Source organism: Globicephala melas, chromosome 5 (assembly GCF_963455315.2).
Source record: "Globicephala melas chromosome 5, mGloMel1.2, whole genome shotgun sequence".
Lineage (NCBI taxonomy): Eukaryota > Metazoa > Chordata > Mammalia > Artiodactyla > Delphinidae > Globicephala > Globicephala melas.
Window position 1 is genome coordinate 94,283,845 of NC_083318.1, and position 19,655 is coordinate 94,303,499.

General features: G+C 43.1%; 1 protein-coding gene and 1 long non-coding RNA gene across 14 annotated transcripts in view; both read left to right on the forward strand.

Annotated features, from left to right (window-relative positions):
- The first annotated feature begins 1,498 nt into the window (after positions 1-1,498).
- LOC115864352 (uncharacterized) lies at positions 1,499-7,160 on the forward strand. Its single transcript, XR_009564048.1, has 3 exons — positions 1,499-2,348; positions 2,747-2,931; positions 3,475-7,160. It is a non-coding gene; the product is annotated as an uncharacterized lncRNA (long non-coding RNA).
- A 4,190-nt stretch (positions 7,161-11,350) lies between these two features.
- Positions 11,351-19,655, forward strand: part of SEPTIN11 (septin 11) — a 97,762-nt gene continuing 89,457 nt past the window's right edge. For 8 of the 13 annotated variants that reach the window (XR_009564047.2, XR_009564046.2, XM_060299517.2 and 5 more), the window contains exon 1: positions 11,351-11,536. Coding sequence is in view for 9 of the 13 variants with exons in the window: in XM_060299517.2 (XP_060155500.1) it covers positions 11,510-11,536 (27 nt within the window). In the remaining 4 variants the exon portion in view is untranslated. The remainder of the gene's footprint in view (positions 11,537-19,655) is intronic. The other 5 variants (XR_009564044.2, XR_009564045.2, XM_060299514.2 and 2 more) reach the window with 1 other exon arrangement.

The following is a 19,655-nucleotide window of genomic DNA, read 5'->3' on the forward strand; positions in this document are numbered from 1 at the left end:
TACAATTCTACTCTCTGTTTTTACAACTTCAGTTTATTTTTGGTTCTACATATAAATGATATCATATAGTGTTTGTCTTTTTCTGTCTGACTTATCTTACTTAGCATAGTGCCATTAAGGCCCACCCATGTTGTTGCAAATGGCAAGATTTCCTTCTTTCTCATCGCTGCATAATATTCCATTCATCCATTGATGGACACTTAAGTTGTTTCCATACCTTGCCTACTGTGAATAGTGCTGCAATAAACATGGGAGTGCATATATTTCTTTGATATCCTGTTTTCATTTCCTTTGGACACTTACCCAGGAATGGAATTGCTGGATCATACCGTAGTTCTATTTTTAAGTAATTATTTTTTTTATGAATGTATGGCGACTTGGGTATCCCAATATATTGGTAGTGGGAATATAAATTTGTTGGTTCTTTCTGAAAAATAACTCTATGTATCAAGAGTTTCAAAATATTCACCCTTATAGATTCAGTAATTTCGCTTTCAGGAACATTTCTTAAGGAAATAATAGAAATGTAGATACAGGTATGCAAAGATGTTTATTGTGCTTTGTATAATAGCAGGAAGGAAGAATGAAAGGAACAGAGGAAAGCAGGAAGAAAATAAAGAAAGGAGGTAAGGAGGAAGGAAACAGAGAAAAGAGAGAAAAAAAATGAAAACAACCTAATATTCAATAACCAGGGAGTATTACATAAATTTTGATGTGCTCATATGATGGAGTATTTTGCAGCCAGAAAGAGAATCTTATTTATCTATAATAAGGGTTGATATATTTTACACTTAAAAGTTAGAAAAAATGTTAAACTAGCTCAAGAAAAAAAGTTAAACACTCCTTATGGAAATAATAGGCAAATGATATAAGTAGGAAATTTATAAAGAAAGAAAAAAATGGCTAGTGAAAATATTTTAAAAATTCAATCACTAATTGTGATATAAATTTAACTTAAAAAAACTGTAAGTTATTCTTTACTATAAAAATGGCAAAGATTTTTTTTAAAAAACTATAAGTTATTCTTTACTATAAAAATGGCAAAGATTTTTTTTAAAAAACTATAAGTTATTCTTTACTATAAAAATGGCAAAGATGTTTTTTTGACATCTTTATTGGAGTATAATTGCTTTATATTGTTGTGTTAGTTTCTGCTATATAACAAAGTGAATCAGGGACTTTCCTCGTGGCGCAGTGGTTAAGAATCCGCCTGCCAATGCAGGGGACACGGGTTTGAGCCCTGGTGTGGGAAGATCCCACATGCCGCGGAGCAGCTAAGCCCGTGAGCCACAACTACTGAGCCTGAGCTCTAGAGCCCACGAGCCACAACTACTGAGCCCGCAAATCTAGAGCCCGTGCTCTGCAACAACAGAAGCCACCGCAATAAGAAGCCCGCGCACCACAACTAGAGAAAGGCCACACGCAGCAACAAAAACCCAATGCAGCCAAAAATAAATAAATAAGGCAAAGATTTTATTTATTTCTTATTGAAGTGTAGCTGATTTACAATGTTACATTAATTTCTGGTATACAGCAAAGTGATTCAGTTATACATATATATTCTTTTAAATATTCTTTTCCATTTTGGTTTATTACAGGATATTGAATATAGTTCCCTGTGCTATAAAACAGGACCTGTCATCTCTGCCCAAAGGGGTACAACTCTGTTGCTCCAGAACTTCCCACTGTGTTAGCTGAGGCTTTTTTGGGTCTATATTACGGTTCAGATTCCCCTTGTGCCCAATCTGGCTTCATCCCGTTTCTACATCTCTAATAAACATCTTGCACCCCAAACTCCACTTTAGAATTTGCTGGAGGGTCACTGTCTACCCATCATGGGCCTCCTCTCTTAACAGAAGAATTTTGCTTAGTATTAAGGATCATTTCCCTCTGAGCCTTACCTGGACCCCTAACTTATGCTTAAACATTGAAACATATTTACCTAATGCCTTGTCTGTTATCATTTGAAGAAGTCTACAGCCATGAACTTATATCCTTCTTTCATATACGTATTTGAATACAAATAGCATCCTGATATACCCACTGTTGCTCTTGCCTGTCCAGCTGCCGTTACCCCTTCTTTTGTAAAGAGTATTTACATTTTTCTTCCAAGCCCAACAGATACTGATAGATGAAGAAGCAAGGAACTCAGGTTGAAATAAGTAAAGAAAGTTTTACCTCATTCAAAAGGAACAAGTCTACAAGAAGAGAGATGAGGGTACAGAGTAACCCCATGCACTAGAGAGTTATTCAGCTAGTGGAAATTGAGGATGGTAGAATGATGGACAGCGAATAGGTTGAGACAAAACATGAAAATGTAGAAGTGATACGGCTGTTCAAATATACAGGTATGTATGTATGATTCTGTTCTAATTCAGTGGCAATATCTAGTGGTTGAAGGGACTTCAACTACATAAATTTTCTAGGCTCACAAAAAGAAATAATAACTGATACCACAATAACTGGCTACAGGGAGAAAGGAATTATCTGAGAATTAGAGATGTCAGAACTATGGGACCTGACCCCGGCTGGCTGCCAAGGACAGTGACCAGCAGGCCAAGTCATCATACTCCAGGGAGCGTGTCATTTCACAGGATGCTCCTTAATGAGATCAGATTTTAAAAAGAGCATGTATTAAAGAGTAGCAGAAGCCTACAAGGATCGATACTTTCTTGTAGGCTTAGATAATTTTTGCTTTTAAAAAGAATACCAAGAAATTTTCAAAATTTGTTTTTTGCTTTTCAAGTAATACTTGCCAGAAGAGGATGAAAAGAAAGGATGAAAAGCACCACTTGATGCTGATGATATAATGCTATCAGATGACCATGAAAAGTAAAAACTACACAACTTTTTGTCTCCTCTCTCAAAGAGAAGTTTTTTAATGAAAAATGTAGTATAAACGTGATTCAAAGGTTACTGAAATCCAATGTGGTAAGTGAACAATCAATTGCTTTAAGTGAGTTAAACTTTCCAGGCCTAAATGAATTATCCCTGAAAGACTTTGCATAAGTGATTATGGGTTAGCATTAGTCAGCTTTGGGAAACCAGAGAAGAATAAGAAATGCCAAGGATTGAAGAGGGCATATATTGTCCTGATTATCAAATAGAATAAAAGCAGCAGGAACAGGGCAGAGTTTGAGAAATATTGGTAAATTTAACATTATCTAGAACGAACTTCTAAACAACTCTTTTAACAGGGAAAGAGATTGAGCTTATAAATGACAATTTCAATTTTTTTTTGTTTCCACATATATCTACCAAAGTCTCAGTGGGGGAAAAAAAAACAAACATTACTGCAGATGTTTCAAATGAAAAAAAAAAAGATACCTTAAATAAAGAGTAGAACTGTTAACACTTGCTAGTCTAGTATGATCACCAGATCAGCAGTATCAGCATCACCCGGGAGACTGATGGAACTAAAGACTATCAGGCCCCACACCAGACCTACTGATTTTAGAATCTGCATTTTAACAGGATCTCCAAGTGATTCATGTGTACTAAAATTCGAGAAGCACTGAAGTATAACAAATAAGGGATGGCAAGGCACCCAAAGACTAATAACATTAAGAAGTCATTGGGGACTTCCCCGGTGGCGCAGTGGTTAAGAATCTGCCTGCCAATGCAGGGGACATGGGTTCGAGCCCTGGTCCGGGAAGATCCCACATGCCGTGGAGCAGCTAAGCCTGTACACCACAACTACTGAGCCTGCACTCTAGAGCCCGCGAGCCACAACTACTGATCCCACGTGCCACAACTACTGAAGCCCGCGTGCCTAGAGCCGGTGCTCTGCAACAAGAGAAGCCACCGCATTGAGAAGCCCACGCAACGCAACGAAGAGGAGCCCCCCTCTTGCCACACTAGAGAAAGTCCGTGTGCAGCAACAAAGACCCAACGCAGCCAAAAATAAATAAATACATACATTTATTAAAGAAAAAAAGGAGTCATTACCACTCTTAGAACTGAAGGAACAAAGGGAGGAAACTGTGAGATTGGAACTGGTGAATATATTAAAAACCATTGAATTGTACACTTTAAATTGATAAACTGTACGGTATGTGAATCGTATTTCAATAAAACTATTAAAAAGGAAAAAAACCAAAAAAATACATGCAAAATCTGTATGCTGAAATCTCCAAAATATTAAAGAAAGCAAGCAGTGGAAATAAATGGAGTGATATATCATGTTTATGGACTGGAAGATTCGATAGTGTTAGGATGTTAATTCTCCCTAATGATTCTAAATCCCACTATGATTTTTTGGTATAAATTTACAAGCTTATTATAAAATGTATATGGAGAGGCAAAGGATTTAGATTAGCCAAAATAATTTTGAAAGAGAATAAAGTTGGAGAGTTCATTTTCCCTCATTTCAAGACCTATTAGAAAGCTACAGTAATCAAGGCAATGTGGTATTGGCAGAAGGATAGACACATTGACCAATAAACAGAAGAGTTCGGACAAGCACATATATACTTAAGCAATTTTTGACTGAAGTACAGAGGCAATTCAGTGGAGAAGGGATCATCTTTTCAACATGTGAAGCTGGAAAAATTGCATATGTGAAAAAATAATCTTTCGTCCTTATCTCACACCATATACAAAAATTAACTCAAAATAGATTATAGACATAAATGTAAAAACTAAAACTATAGACTTCTAGAAGAAAAACAGATTTGACACATTTCTTTATAGACACCAAAAGCACAATCCATGAAAGGAAACAAATCAATGTTATACTCCATCAAATAAAGATTTCTGCTCTTTTAAAAAATTCTAGTAAGAAAATGAAACGACAAACCTTAGAAATACATGTGAAATATATATCAAGCATCTATAAGAATAAATAATAAAAATAAACCAGTTTAAAAAACAGGCAAAAAATCACATAACCAAAGAGGTATATAAATGGCAGATAAGCAAATGAAAAGATTCTCAACACCATTAGTCACTGGAGAAATGCAAATTAAAACTACTTTGAGGTACCACTGCAAAACTACTAGAATGACTAAAAAGTTAAAAATTGAATATACTTACTGCTGGTAGACAGCAGAACAACTGGAACCTCATATATCACCATAATGAATTTTAGAACATTTTTATCACTTAAAAAGAAATCCCATACCCCTTAGTTATTACTTCTGTACCACTTCATCCCACCTCAGTCCTGAGCAGCTAGCTGTTATTTTTTTCTGTATAGATTTGCCTATTCTAGACATATAAGATAAATAGAATGATATAATAAGTGATCTTTTGTGGCTGGCTTCTTTCACATAGCATAATGTCTAAAAGATTCATCTATGTTGTACTATTTAACAGTATTTAACTCCTCTTTATGGTCAAACGATACTCCATTGAATGGATCTACCATATTTTATCTATTCGTCAGTTGATGGACAGTGGGATTATTTCCACCTTTTGGCTATTGTGAATAAGTTTTTGTGTGGACATACGTTTTAATTTCTCTTGGGTATATACCTAGGAGTGGCGTTGTGGAATCATATGCTGACTCTATGTTCAACCATTTGAGAAACTGCCAAACTGTTTTCCAAAGTGGCTGTGCTAGTTGACGTCCCCACCACCAGTGTACGAGGGATCTAATTTCTCCACATCCTTGATGAAACTTGTTACATGATTTTTTTTAAAGATTATAGCCACCCTAGTGGATATTAAGTGGCATCTCTTTCTAATGATGTCAAGAATCTTTTCATGATCTTTTATGGCCATTTGTACATCTTTTTGGACAAATGTTTTTTTCAAATCCTTTAACCATTAAAAAATTATCTTTTATTATTAAGTTGAAAGAGTTCTTTATATATTCTAGATACAAGTCTCTTATCAGATATATGATTTGCAAATATTTTTTCTTATTGTGTAGGTTGTCTTTTCACTTTCTTGTGTCCTTGAAGCACAAAAGTTTTAAATTTTGATAGTCTTTTGTTGCTTGTGCTTTTGATGTCACATCTAAAAATCTATTGCCAAATCCAACGTCATGAAAACTTAGCTCTATATTTTCTTCTAAGAGTTTTATATAGTTTTAGCTCTTACATTTAGATCTTTGACACATTTTGAAATAATTTTTGTATGTGGTAGGTGATAAGGATTGGAATTTATTCTATTGCATCTGCCTAGTTTCCCAGTACCATTTGTGAAAGAGATTATTCTTTCCCGCATTGAATGGCCTTGTCCAGTTGACCATAACACTTGAGTTTATTTCTGTCAATTCTATGCCATTGATCTTTATATCTATCCTTATGCCAGTACCACACTGCCTTGATTACTGTTGCTTTGTAGTAACATTTGAAATATGGAAGTGGGAGTCCAAGTTTTGACTATTCTGGGTCCCTAAAAGTTTATATGAATTTTAGAATCAGATTGGTTTCTACAAGTAAGCCAGCTAGGATTCTGATAGGGACTGTGATAAATCTGTAGATCAGTATGGGGAGTACTGCCATATTAACAACGTTAAGTCTTCCTATCCATGAACATGAGATGTTTTTCCACTTACTTAGACTTTGAAAACTTTCTTCCAGCAATGTTTTTAATGGAAGTTTTGTACTTTTGTTAAATTTATTCCTTAATATTTCATTCTTTTTGATGTTATTGTAACTGAAATTGTTTTCTTAATTTCATTTTTGGATCGTTTATTGCAAGTGTGTAGAAAAACAACTGATTTTTGTGTAATGATTTTTTATCAATACAACCTTGTTGAATTCATATTAGTTCTAATGATTCTTTAGTGGATTTCATAGGATTTTCTATATACAAGTTTATGTGACTAGAGATAGCTTTACTTTTTCCTCTCCAATATGGATGTTTTAAAATATTAGAACATCTTTATATATTATGTTGCAGGAGGGGTTCAGGATCTGTTGTCAGTTATACTGTTTGAAATGAAAGTGGTAATAGCTTCTAACTTATTCCCTGTCTCTTATAGTGTTCCTAATTCATCATTTATCATTTTTTACTGGAATCAAGGTGATGTGTTAGTTAGGGTTGTTTGACTGCAAGTCACAGAAACAAGCAATAAAAATTGATTATGGAATGCATGAACTCTAACAATTTGTACTGACTTTGGGTCCTTAATTCAAGATTCAAACTTAACAGTGTCTGACTGACCACGCTTAGATCACATGCTCTCTTGGATATACTTTGGTGGTAAGAGGAAGGATTTGATGGAAAGCAACTTTAGGAACCTCTCTTGTAGAGGCATTGACTTTCCATCAAGGTGGAACATTCGTTGGAAAATCTCCCCAAGCAAATTGGGGTTCCATTAAGAAGGGAACAGATCTGGCATAACTAACAATGTCAAATATTCAGTAGAGATCTTTTCTATTGTTTTTTTTTTTTTTTTTTTTTTTTGGCGGTACGCGGGCCTCTCACTGCTGTGGCCTCTCCCGTTGCGGAGCACAGGCTCCGGACGCGCAGGCTCAGCGGCCATGGCTCACGGGCCCAGCCGCTCCGCCGCATGTGGGATCTTCCCAGACCGGGGCACGAACCCGTGTCCCCTGCATCGGCAGGCAGACTCTCAGCCACTGCGCCACCAGGGAAGCCCAGTAGAGATCTTAGTTCTAAAATGCAAATATATGGTTAACCTCCTTGGCTCTTCATTACCCACAGGATCACATTCCAAATCCTTAGTAAGGCAATAAAGGCTTTTGGTAGCATAGCTCCTAGCCTCATCTCCATTCCAATGCAGCTCAACATTCATTGAATGTATCAGACTTTGTGAAACACGAATAAGCACTCTTGCCTTGAGACATTTATAATCGTACTCATAATCTCTGTATGTTAGTATGATCACCTCTCAATTAATAACTTGTAATAATAGCTAGGGTGACCATAAGTCCTGGTTTTTGCCTATTGTCCTAGTGTAGTTACTAATGGCACCAATGCTCTTTTTCAGTCTCTAAAGTTTCTAAGTTTGGACAATAAGTTATAGGTCATTCTAATAATAGCATACCTATGTTTTCTCAGTTATCTCGGAGCAAAACAATTCTCTGATGGACTGAATCTGTTAAGGTTGAGACGGTACATTCCTATTGGATAATTTCAGTAGAGTTTAAGAAAAGGCTACTTGCAAAGGTGTGGGCAAAATGTAGAGAAACCACAAGGGGTTTACCCTAGAATAACCTAGAGTAACTGTGACCTTCAGATGTAGCCAGCCTGCAGTCATGCCATAGCAAGGGAGCCTTAGGGAATAAATACCCAGACTCTTTGTTGTATTGCTGTTGCTCCCCGTTGCCTGAACTCAACTAACTGAATCTAAGGGAAAGAAAGCCCTTTAAGTTCAGGTTCTCCTGTGGGCAGGAACGTGGATATCCTCCATCAGAACTCACGATTACTACCCTATTTTGCAGTAGGAAAAAATGAGATTAAGAAAGGCTCACATGCTCCCTGTCACAAAGCTCATAATTGATAATCTGGAGTCCAAGTGCTGTGTTCTCCCCACTCTACCAGGCTCTCTCTAAGGCTGCTACATGGTAGCAATGCCAAATGACCTATCCTTCCCATAGCATCATTTCCTTTGAAATCACTGAATCTCTGCTCATTCTCTTCCCTTGTTTGGAATGTCTTCCTTGCTCTCGCCCCTCCTCCAACTCTTTGATGAAGCCTTTCCTGTTCTGACAGGGAGTGAATAGCTCCTTCTACTGTGCTTTGAAATCCCATAATTCATACATCTTTTCTAAGATTTGCCCTACTTATTGGAGTTGTTTAAACGTCTGTCTCTCAGCAGACTGTGTCAGAGAGGCATCCTCAGTAAAATTTTTTTTTTAGCTCCTAGCACAGTGCTGGGCAGAATTAAAAGGTAACCTAATCTCTTATTAATTCTACTTGGGAGGAGCTATTACTAAACAGGTTTTAAAGATGAGATAATTGAAGCACTGAAAGGTTAAGTAATTTGCCCAAGGTCACACAGCTGTGAAGTATCAACAGTAAAGCCAGGATTTTGAATCTAGGTAGTCTGGTTGTAGAATGATACTTAACTTCAAAATGAGAACTGAAATTCTGAAATAGCCTTCCTTGGTTGAAAGGATTTAAATTGTATATTTATTAAATACACACACACACACACACACACGCCTACCTGCCAAAAAAACAAGGAAGGAGGTAATTTAAGGCACTGCTTCCTCCTAGTCAGTGAAAAAAAATCAGGCAGAAGCTGGGTAAACTGATGATTTTATCCTAAAAGGGTTTCCTCAAACAGATTAGATGTTGGAATAAGTGACTTTAAGCTTTGCGATGAGCATAAATAAAATAACCTACCAACAAAGGTAGGGAGTTCACATGCTTAAAAACTAATCAGCTGTTTTCAACCTAAGCATTTGCAAACAAAATAAGTAAATAAAATTAAAAACAATGAATGAAATCCTGCAGTCTGGTCTGGTCTGGTCTATGTAACATAAAATGGAGAGTTGGTTTGTAACTGCCCTTATCCAGTTGGCAGCCTGTGGAGCTGTCTTTTCATAGGGTTTACCTGAGACCTCTTGTCCATGGGCAGTGCCGCTGTGTAATCCTCTCTCTGGGAGAAGGAAAAAAATGTCCATATACAGACAGCTGCAGACCGAAGTATTTCTTTCCCCCTCCCTTTACATAGCACGCACGCACCTGGTAATCGTAACTCAACGCTTACAGAGTGCCTAATGCATGCATGACGTAAAATGGTGGTCCTCGTCTTCAAAAGATTTGAAGTCTAGGGGTAGAAACTGGTCCAAACTGAAGAAGTTAGGGCTCTGAGGGTCTGGGCCACAGGCTGAAGAGCCCCTCATCTTTCTTTCACCGAGTGTACTTTCATCGTTTTCTCATTCCTGGCGGTCCCACCAGGATGCTGCGGGTGTAATTCATTTTGGGTGGCCTCTAGCCCCCTGACCCCTCCCGGGGCAACCCAGCGTCTGCCTCGCTGCAGCTGGGTGCGCGCCCGGAGCCCACCCACCCTTAGCCAAAGGCGACGCGGCGCGCCTTTGAATCCTGCGACTCAGGGGGGCAGAGACAGCAGGAGCGGCAGACGCAAGGCCTGGAGGAGCCTGGGTGCTTGAAGTCTCAGGTCAGGCTCTGAGGTGCCCCAGGCTAAAAAAGGTGGTTTGTGTGTCACCTAATAGGCCAGGATTTTCCCTAAGGGCGCAATCCCGTGGGCTGATGACAGCCCTTCATCGCCTCACCACACCTTCCTTGCGCTTGGATCCAACTGGCTCCCGGCCCCCGACCGGGAGCTATCCTCAATCACCTCGTCGTCGTGGACCCCTCCCTCCTCAACCCTAAGAGAGGCCGCGGGGATCGACAGCACCTCCCGCACACCTCACCCGCCCAGCTCTTGCCGGGGTGCCGCGCCACCCGGCCTGCACCAGGACCCTGCCATTCTGCGCTCCACACAGACACGCAGCGACGCCCCCGACATCTGCGGGAAAAGTCCTTCCCCACCGCGGAGCAGTTTCCCATTCCCACGCGCTCGGAGTCGCACAGACTGGCGCCGTCGCCGCGCCCCACAGCCGCAGGCCCGCGCGCCCGCCTCCGGGTCGTCCGGTCAGTCTCCAGCGATCAAAAAGAGTAGTCGGCGGAGCTCTCACGTGTGCCCAGCTCTCGGGTTACAGCCGGGGGAGGCCTCGGCCCCCACGCTCTAGGGCAGTCAACAGCTGCTTTAATTCTCCGGCGGGGGCGTCCTTTTCCTCCTCTGCGGCAGGCTAAGGTTAGTCGTCCGCCGCAGCAACTTCTACCGCCTCTTCCTCTCCACTGTGGTCGCCTACCCGGCCGCACGCTACAGTAACAGCTTCCAGCTCTCTGCCTTTTAATCTTTTCCTTAGGAAGAGAAGAATTGTGGAGGGGAACTCTTCCCTCGCGGGGGTCGGCCCAGCCCACCTCGGTCGCCCATCGCTCTCCCTAGTGGCCCGCTCCCCTTCCAAGCCGGTTCCTCCGGTTGGGGCGTGCTTGCCTGGGGCTAACTTTCCGCGAGATGCTGTCCCCGTGGACCTGTCTCGCCCGTGTCCGGTCTCCCTCTCCGCAGCCGCTCCAGCTACCAGCTTGGCGAAGCGCGTGGCAGGACCCGGGGCTGGGACCTCCGCGCCCAGGCTTTTACTCGGACTCCAGCACTTGGTGGAACGGGGGTGGCGGCCGGCCCACAGGCTGGGGGCTTTCGGTGGCACGGGAGACGGTCATTTCGGGACCGCCCGCTACATTTGACAAGCGCGAGCTCTGCAGCCTGGGCCTGCGGACCAGGGCTGGAGGCCCGCCCCTCTACCATCTTCCCTCCCACCGCCTCAGCCCGGGCGCGCAGGCTCACACCCCTTCCTGGGGAAGCAAATGGTCCCTTCCAGGCGGGTGGCCATGTTGTTCTAATAAAGCGGGAGGGGCGGCGGCGTGGGGAGGGGGGAGCAGATGCCGCTGGTTGCGCGCGGGAGCCGGGCGCTAGCAGAGCGCAGCCGCGAGGGAGGCGCGGGGGAGGCGAGCGGGAGCCCGAGCCCAAGCAGCAGCTAGTGTTGGCGGAGGGCACCCGGGCGCAGCTGGAGCAGCAGCCGCGATGGCCGTGGCCGTGGGGAGACCATCTGTGAGTGCTGGGGCCTCGCTTCCCTCGGCCGCTTCTCCTCCGACGCTGGGGGTGTTCCCGCTTGCGGGCGGGGGCCGGCGGGGAATACTGGGGGCCGGGAGCGGGGGCCTCGGGACGGCTGCGGCGGTAGCTGTGGGTGTGTGCATGAATTTGGGCGCGTGTCTGGGGCTGAGGGGAGGGCGAGGATCCCCGCGGCTCGGCTACTACGTGATGCAACAGTGTATCGCCTCGTCGCGCCCCGATTCCCGGGATGTGGGAGAAAAAGGACCCCTCGCCTATTTTTTCTTTAAGAGGATCCTTTTGGCCACGGTGTTTCTCGGCTGCCTCCTTCTCCCCGCGCACACCTTTCCCCTCGTGACAGTCCAGAAAGGCGCCGGGTGCGGGGGGGGGGCTGTTTCCTCCCGGCTCCCCCGCGCCGAGGGGCGACCAGGGCGTGGGAATTGTTAACCCAAGCGTTGTGTCACGCGGTTGTAGAAGCGGGTCAAAAATGAAGGGGTGGGATTGCTGGGTCGTATGGTAGTTCTATTTTTAGTTTTTTAAGGGACCTCCATACTGTTTTCCATAGTGGCTGTATCAATTTACATTCCCACCAACAGTGCAAGAGGGTTCCCTTTTCTCCACTCCCTCTCCAGCATTTATTGTTTGTGGACTTTTTGATGCTGGCCATTCTGACCGGTGTGAGGTGATACCTTATTGTAGTTTTGATTTGCACTTCTCTAATGATTAGTGATGTTGAGCATCCTTTCATGTGTTAAAAAAAAATTAAAAAGGGGTGGGATTTCCATGGTGGCTTCCCCTGTGCACTGTGAGATCCCGGACACCCTCAGGCACCCACGCTGGTGACCGGGCCCTGCCCAGGATGTGGACAAAAGCCTTAGATACACAAAGTTTTCAAAGGGCCCCGTTGTCGGGGTGGGTGGAAGTTTAAAAATGCTCTGCGGTTGGAAGGTCGGGGGCGGCGGGCCGGAGAGGCGGGCGCGCGAGGAAGAGGAAGGGGTGGCGGGTGCGTGGAGAATCGGGTGCCCCGGGACGGGGTGAGGGAGACGGGGAGGGAGGGAGGGGGATGCTTAGTCCCCGAGTTTGCCGGCGGGGCAGGGGCCGCGCCTCCGGCGGTGCAAAGCTCATTCAGCGACTCTGGACCCGGCCCGAGGGCAGCCGGACTTAAAGGGTGCGGTTTCAGCCGGGGCTCTGCATCCCGGGTGAAAGGCGGAGGCCAGGGGCGGCGGCGGCCTTCCCTTTTTACTGAAAGGAGCAGAGACGGTGGGGAAAGGCGGAGTCCTCTTTCTTTCTCTTTCCTCTTTTCTTTGTCACTGTTCAAAGTCACTTTCGCCCCACGGGCTTTGTGGGCTCCTTGAGCGAGTTTCTTCCCGCTCTACCACCTCCTTTTCTTTTCCTCTTCTTCCCCTTCCCACAACTGTGTAGCTGCAGGTGGTGGCTTGAGAGATTTTGCAGGTACAGACCAAAGTCTCGCGGAGATACTGGAAGCTCTGCAAGCCCAGAAATGCAAATTGCAAGACTGTGCTCTCAAACCCGCAGCCCTTCTCCCAACTCTTCCTCCAGATACAGTCGCTTTTTGCACCCCTCCCCCATAATTAGCGGAGTCCTTCAGCGTGCTCTAACCCGGTTTGGTGGTTCAGCTGCCGCGATGTTTTCAAAGACGTTCTCCACCGTCAGAAAGTGTGCAGTGGTCATATTGAAGTGTAACTGTGGGTCTTTTAGGTAGTTTAAACTCTAATATTTAATGACAAACACTTAAGAATTCAGGTCTCCTCTTGATAATTAGTGGTCATAGATTGTTGTTACTGCGGGAAGTTGCATAGTCTCTGGGCTGATCCCTTTATTTTTCTGGTGAGAATATTGAGGTCCAGAGAGGTCAAGTTTATCTGGTTAAATTACTACTCCCACCCCCCTCCCCCAACACACACACACACACACACACACATTTACAGAGCACAGATTCAGATAAATAACAATATCTGCTTTAGATAATTGGACAGTGGCTATATGCAAATGTTCTGTGTGTGTGTGGGCAGGGTGTCTTTCAGTAACACCTATTGCTGGTGCATTCTTGAGGCATGGGGGAGGTGGAAGAAATAATTTGCTGCACATTTTCTATAAATTAGTTCATATATGTCAGTTAAATAGGAACAGTATGTGGATTTAAGATTTAGTTGTGTGGCCACAATCATGTCCAACACCAGGTCTGCCAACCAGATGTGAGCTTAATTCCACAGAATTCTTGTGTAAGACCTCTCTCATTCAAAAAATAGAGGCGATTTTACAAAGTGTGTATGTACAGAGGAGGTAACTGCTTTCTCTGCACATTCCCTGTTGTCATTAGAATTAAGATTAAGTTACTTACAGTTTGGAAACAGAAGACTGTTTTTTCTTTGGACCGAGTTGTAGGGGTGATCAGGAGTTGACTACAAAGTTAAAAAGTCTTTTCATACATTTTCCAAGGAGTTGTTGAACTGTTTCACTTTGTTCATTCGGTTCCTGTTTTAAGTGTAGTGTTTGCAGTTAGGTCTTCAAAACAACCCCAGTGAATGCAGAAGATTCTCCAAACCCAGCCCCAGGGTCTCTACACAGAATCCTTCATGGTAGAAATCGCTGCCCCTCCTTTTCCCGTATCTATTCTACCATTTGAACAAAAGAAAGGAAGGATGTGTTGATAGAAAAGAATCACTCCAAAGTTGATTGTGAATGGAGTTTCCCTAGTTACTCCTTTAGAATTAGATTTTTTTTGTTTAGGAAAACGTGAACATATCTCCTTCCCCTACCAACTGCCTCTCTCATTCAGATTGAAGAAAAAGTTCAACCAGAATAACTTGCCCTCAACTTTAGACAGACATTCTTGAACTTGAACCTCTGAGTGTGATACCTCAGGTACATATGACATTTCACTGGGCAAAAATCCTTATATATCAAATGCAGTATTTTCTATCTTATGACGTGGTTATCTTCAGTTATAACCATTTTAACTTCAAGGCTAAATTCAGACGTTTCTTAAATGGATTTGTTGTTGGCTGGGAAACAGAAGCTTCAGTCTGGTGTGATACTGTTTATTTCCATTTTAATCTCAACCCCTAGCTTCTCCATTTTCCCAGGAGTGGGTTTTGGAACTTGGCTCCCAGAAGCCCCTGAAGCACATCTGCTGTTTCCAGAGTGTGACTGATGCAAGAGCATTTCTCCCCTAGGGATATGTGCACATTACGGATGAGTTAGTATTTTGGCATCCAAGTCCCAGGGCCGCTATTATCTTTGTTTTAATCCGAGCATGGTAATTAACTCTACCTGGGAACAGGCTTTAAGTAGCTGATCCTCTCTTTTAAGGAGTGGTGTTCATCAAGTTATAAGGTCTGGGGGTTTAAAGGGACTTCAGAGGTCATTTGGTTCAGCCTCCTCCCCAATGCAGAAAGAAATATTTTCTACATTATCCCTAATAGAAGTGTTTAAGTCTTTCCAGTGGTGGAGATTCCCCTATGATATCGTTCAAGAAACAAGTTTAATTATCCTTTTATCCACTGCGCCCAAAGGAATGGAAATCCAAGTTCATTCATTAGCTTATTTAACACTATTTATCGAGCACCTCCTGTGTGCCAGGTACTGTTCTAGGTGCCAGGGATACAGTAGTGGACAGCAGAGAAATTCCTTCTTACCTGGAGCTTTTATTTTCTGAGAGATTTAGTGTCCGTGTGTATCACAGAAACAAACTTCAATAGCGTATGTAAGCCATTTCGGGAGAAAGGAAATTATGTGCCTATTGCTGACTCAACAGCTATGATGCAGGTTAAAGGATCTTATCTATTCGAGGATCATTATAGGCAGTTCCTAAAGATATGGTCTGTCTTCAGCAGGAGGGTGAGGGCTGACAACGAAATGTCATTTTCCTTTGTTGTGAAATTGCCATTTCTATGACTTGAGGATGTGGCCCCTACATGGAGGGCTGTGGCTTTTGGACCTGGAGAAGGATTAAATCTTTTGAAAGCTGTAGATGATTTCTCTCTCTTCTAAAGTATCTTCTTTAAAAATGATGTGTCTACATCACGATGAAAAACTGACCCAAGGAATTGATTAAAAGATGAAAACAATACTCATATCCCATCGTCCTGATGTAACAGTTCTTAGATGATTCTCATCAACTTTTTGAGGTTTACAGCTGGAAGCATAACCCATACCATATAAACTGCTACTAAGAAGCCAAACTGTGTGCCCGGGAGTACTCTGTCTGACTATTTGGACATTTGTATAACCGAGGAAACAGATGCTTAGTGCTTTCACAGGGGCCCTGCTATGTCTGTGTCCAGACAAAGGAATGAATGATTTGGATGGCGTGCTTTGATTGATCACCAACAGACCCAGTGTTTATTACACTGATGATGCCACAGCTGATGATGACTTCGGGTTTAGGCTCCCTGCGGAGCAAGCTACAATCAGGGTTTTCTGTGCCTGCGTTTGTCTTTATAGGGCCTTAAACTTGGTTGGGGGGGAGGGTAGGGGCTGCTCTTGGATTTTATCATTTATTGGGAACTGTCTTTCGTCGCCTTAGCTAAACTGTCTCAACTGGGGTCAGCCAAGCTGAACGATTATTTAAACAAAGACCCAGTAGATCTAAAGCTTCAATCCTTTTTCCCAAAGAGAACTACTTTACAATATAATTGATACCCCCTTTGTTTTGTTTTTTTTTAGTTTGTTTGTTTTAATCCAGATTGACAGAAAACCCCCTTTCAACTAAACAATACCTCTCCTATCCGCTCAGGCCTTCTGGCAGCCCATCAATGCGGCTGCTGTTGAACATAGAAACAAGACTTGGGCTAAGGTGAAACAGACAGATTTCTAAAAAGAATGCTGGTGATCTAAAAATCAAGTTTGCATTGTCTCACGCCTGGCCTGAGGGAGAAATCAGGAGTCTGTTGCCTGATATGACCAGAGCCAAGGCATTAGAAACACCTTTTCAGGATCCGTGCTAGTGAGGGTGAGCGCATCGCTCAAGTCAAAGGATGCAGAAAGTTGAGTTGTGTGGATGCGTTCGGTCCACCTGCTGCACTAGGACCCTGTGGGTTGGAGGGTGATGTGTTGATTCAGGGGCCAGGCTGGGGTGGAGAGGTAGGAATGGCTTCATGCTCCAAAAGGACATCTTTGGTATCCAACAAGGGGGAGCTTGGTTCCTGCTTTTTTTTTTTTTAATTTTTAAAATTGTTGTGAAAATATACCTAACATAAAATGTGTCTGTTGTTTGTTTTTTTTCCACACACACACACTGTATTTTATTTTTACAAGAGATAAATAAACTGACACCAAGCATTGTAAATGGGTGACCACAACAAAAGCAACAATGATTGCAATTACCAAACACGAAACACACTCATACTATGTCATAATATTGACATTCAGTCCAGGAATCCTCCACGGTAACAGCTCCTTTACTTTGCAGTGAAAATTGATTTGTATATTTTTTGCCTCTGAGTCCTTGTGGAATTGTGTCTGTTTTTGATAATTAAGTAACATTCCTTTGGGAAGAATTTATGATTTTCTTACTTTCAAATTCTTTTTTCTTGTAGAAGTAGAATTACAATAATATAGATAGGTTAGAAATGGAAAAACAAAACAACTGTCAACACCCTAATGCATCAGTAGTCATTCTTGGCTTCCTAATCCATCTGCTTTATCAGATACATCTTGTGCACTTTCTTTGTGTAGGTGCTGAGGTTATGACGTGAGTCCTTGAGATGCCATCCCCGATGCTCATCAAATTTCTCTGAAGGATGAGCAAGCACTAGGTCTCAGCAAGGAAAGTGAGGTGGGGCGGTGGCTAGGGAAAAGTGTTCCAAGCCAAGGGAACAACATGTGCAAAGCTCTGAGGTGAGGCAGAGCCTCTTAAGGGAATCCAGTGTAGCAGGGACATCAGCATTCATGATGGCTTAGAGTGGATGGACGTGAGGCCGAGAAGGTGGTGGGAAGAGACCACATCACTTTTGCAGTTCATTCTTCAAGACACGGGTACTTACTACATAGCTCTTTAAATATTTTATATGCTATCCACCCGACCCACAACGTAGGATATCCCAGATTCTTAGACTTGGTTGATGGAAGACACTGAAAATCTTCAGAGCACTAATTCTTCAGGTTTCAGGGAAGGCTCGGGGAGTTGATTTCTTTCATGGCCAAATCAAGCCCTCAAAGAACAGAGGAAGTAAAGACTGAGGAAGGGCACAGAGAGGAGTGACAACATCACCAGGCCTTCCTCTGTCTAGTTTTCTGTATGGAGCTCTTCCTCAAGATGTAGAACTAAAAGTCTTACTTCCTTACACACCAAAGCAATTGAGTCCTGAAGGGTGGGGTGGAATGCTAGGACTCCTCCCACCTTGGACTGCAAGTGTCAGTTGGTGTTGTCCATAAAGAAAACTAAAAACCCGACTGGATCCTATGAAAACAGGAGGAGAGTCTTTTAAAAGCCAGGGTTCTGTTAAGACTTAATCCTTTTTCATTCATCTTCCTTTGTGTACTGTTTTCATGCCAATATAAACTTCATGAATCTCATTAAGGATGCCCATTAAACTTACTCAGACCTGCTGTTGGAAGGAAAAGGCTTGACTCCCAGCTTCTTTGTCAGGTATAGGAAACCTGTGCAGCGTCTTGATTTTTAAGTGTTTTCTATTTAAATTACTGTCAAGACAATGATCTCTCTTGATCCTCACAAAATTTCTGAGAAGTAATATAGGCAAGAAAACTGAGGCACAAAGAAGTTGTCACTTATCTAGTCTGGTACAGCCAGTTAGTGGGAGAGCTTGGCTTTGGAACCAACAGTTCTTAGACCAGTGTGCATACAGACCTACCATTTGTATTGGTCAGTTAGACTAGATTATGTTGAGGTAACAAATTGGTCCCAGGATCTGGTGGCTTACACAGCAAAGGTTTATTTCTCACACAGGGTCCTTGTCTGTTCCATCCTCTGAGATCCGCTCCATGCTGAACTGACCCTAGGACCCAGGCTGAGGGAACGTTCTGTCCTCTCTCTGGACATTGCCAATCTGGTGGCAGAGGAAGAAGAGGCCTGCTGAACCCTGAACTGACTTTTCAAGCTCTTGGGTGGGTCACTTGCACATGAACATCATTGACCAAAATAAATGGTTACTCCTAAATTCAACAGGATGGAGATAGATAATCCTTCTGCAGAGAGTGGCTCTGCCAGTCACTTGGCCAAGCTGGATGGGATGGGGAAGTGAACCCTCCCCTAGGGAGAGCCAGTGATGGTGTTGAATAGTAAGAGTTCACCATAGCTTCGTAGTCAGGGCATCTGCTAGAGAGCTAAGCGTCTTTATTATTTTGTAAAATTGTCTCCCTGTCTGTCATGATTTTTCTCAGTCTGTTTGGCCTACTCTGATTCTAGCTGGACATGGTAGAATGATGAGAGAGGGAGAAAGAGTGTCTGTGTGTGTTTAAGCCGCCAGAATGAACTGAAGGCAGAGAGTATGATGATTCCTATTCTTTCACAGTGAGCTTCCAATAGCACCGTCACCAAATAAGGGATGAGTGGTGACCTTCTCAAAGACCTTCTGTGCTAGTCTCTGGTGGCCCCAACTCTGGGACTGTACTCTCTGGGAAATGGTTTTGAGGCTATTAGGGCTTCCAACTGCTTGATAGAATTATTTCCCTTAGGATGCTTCCAAATCAGTCTTTTCCCAGCCTTGTCTGTTCCTAAATGCAGATGCATCTATGACACCCTTCTTTTCCGTGCTTTGTTTTCTCTCTGCTGAGAGGTACTAGTACAGTCATCCCTCAGTATCTGCAGGGACTGGTTCCAGGATCTCCGCGGGTACCAATATCTGCAGATGCTCAAGTCCCTTATATAAAGTGGCCTAGTATCGTTGGCCCTCCGTGTCTGGATTCAGCCAGCCGCTGATGCAGTCCCTGCAGATAGGGATAGAGGACTGTATGTAGCATTTTGGTTGAGAATGTGGGCTCTAGAGCCAGACTGCTGGCCTCCTAGTGTATCGCCTCTGCCATTTGACCACCTCTGTGACCTTAGACAAGTTACCTCGTGTACCTCACATTCCTCATCTGTAAAATAATTACAGTACCTTCTTCAGAGGTTTACAGGATTAAATGCGGTATTACA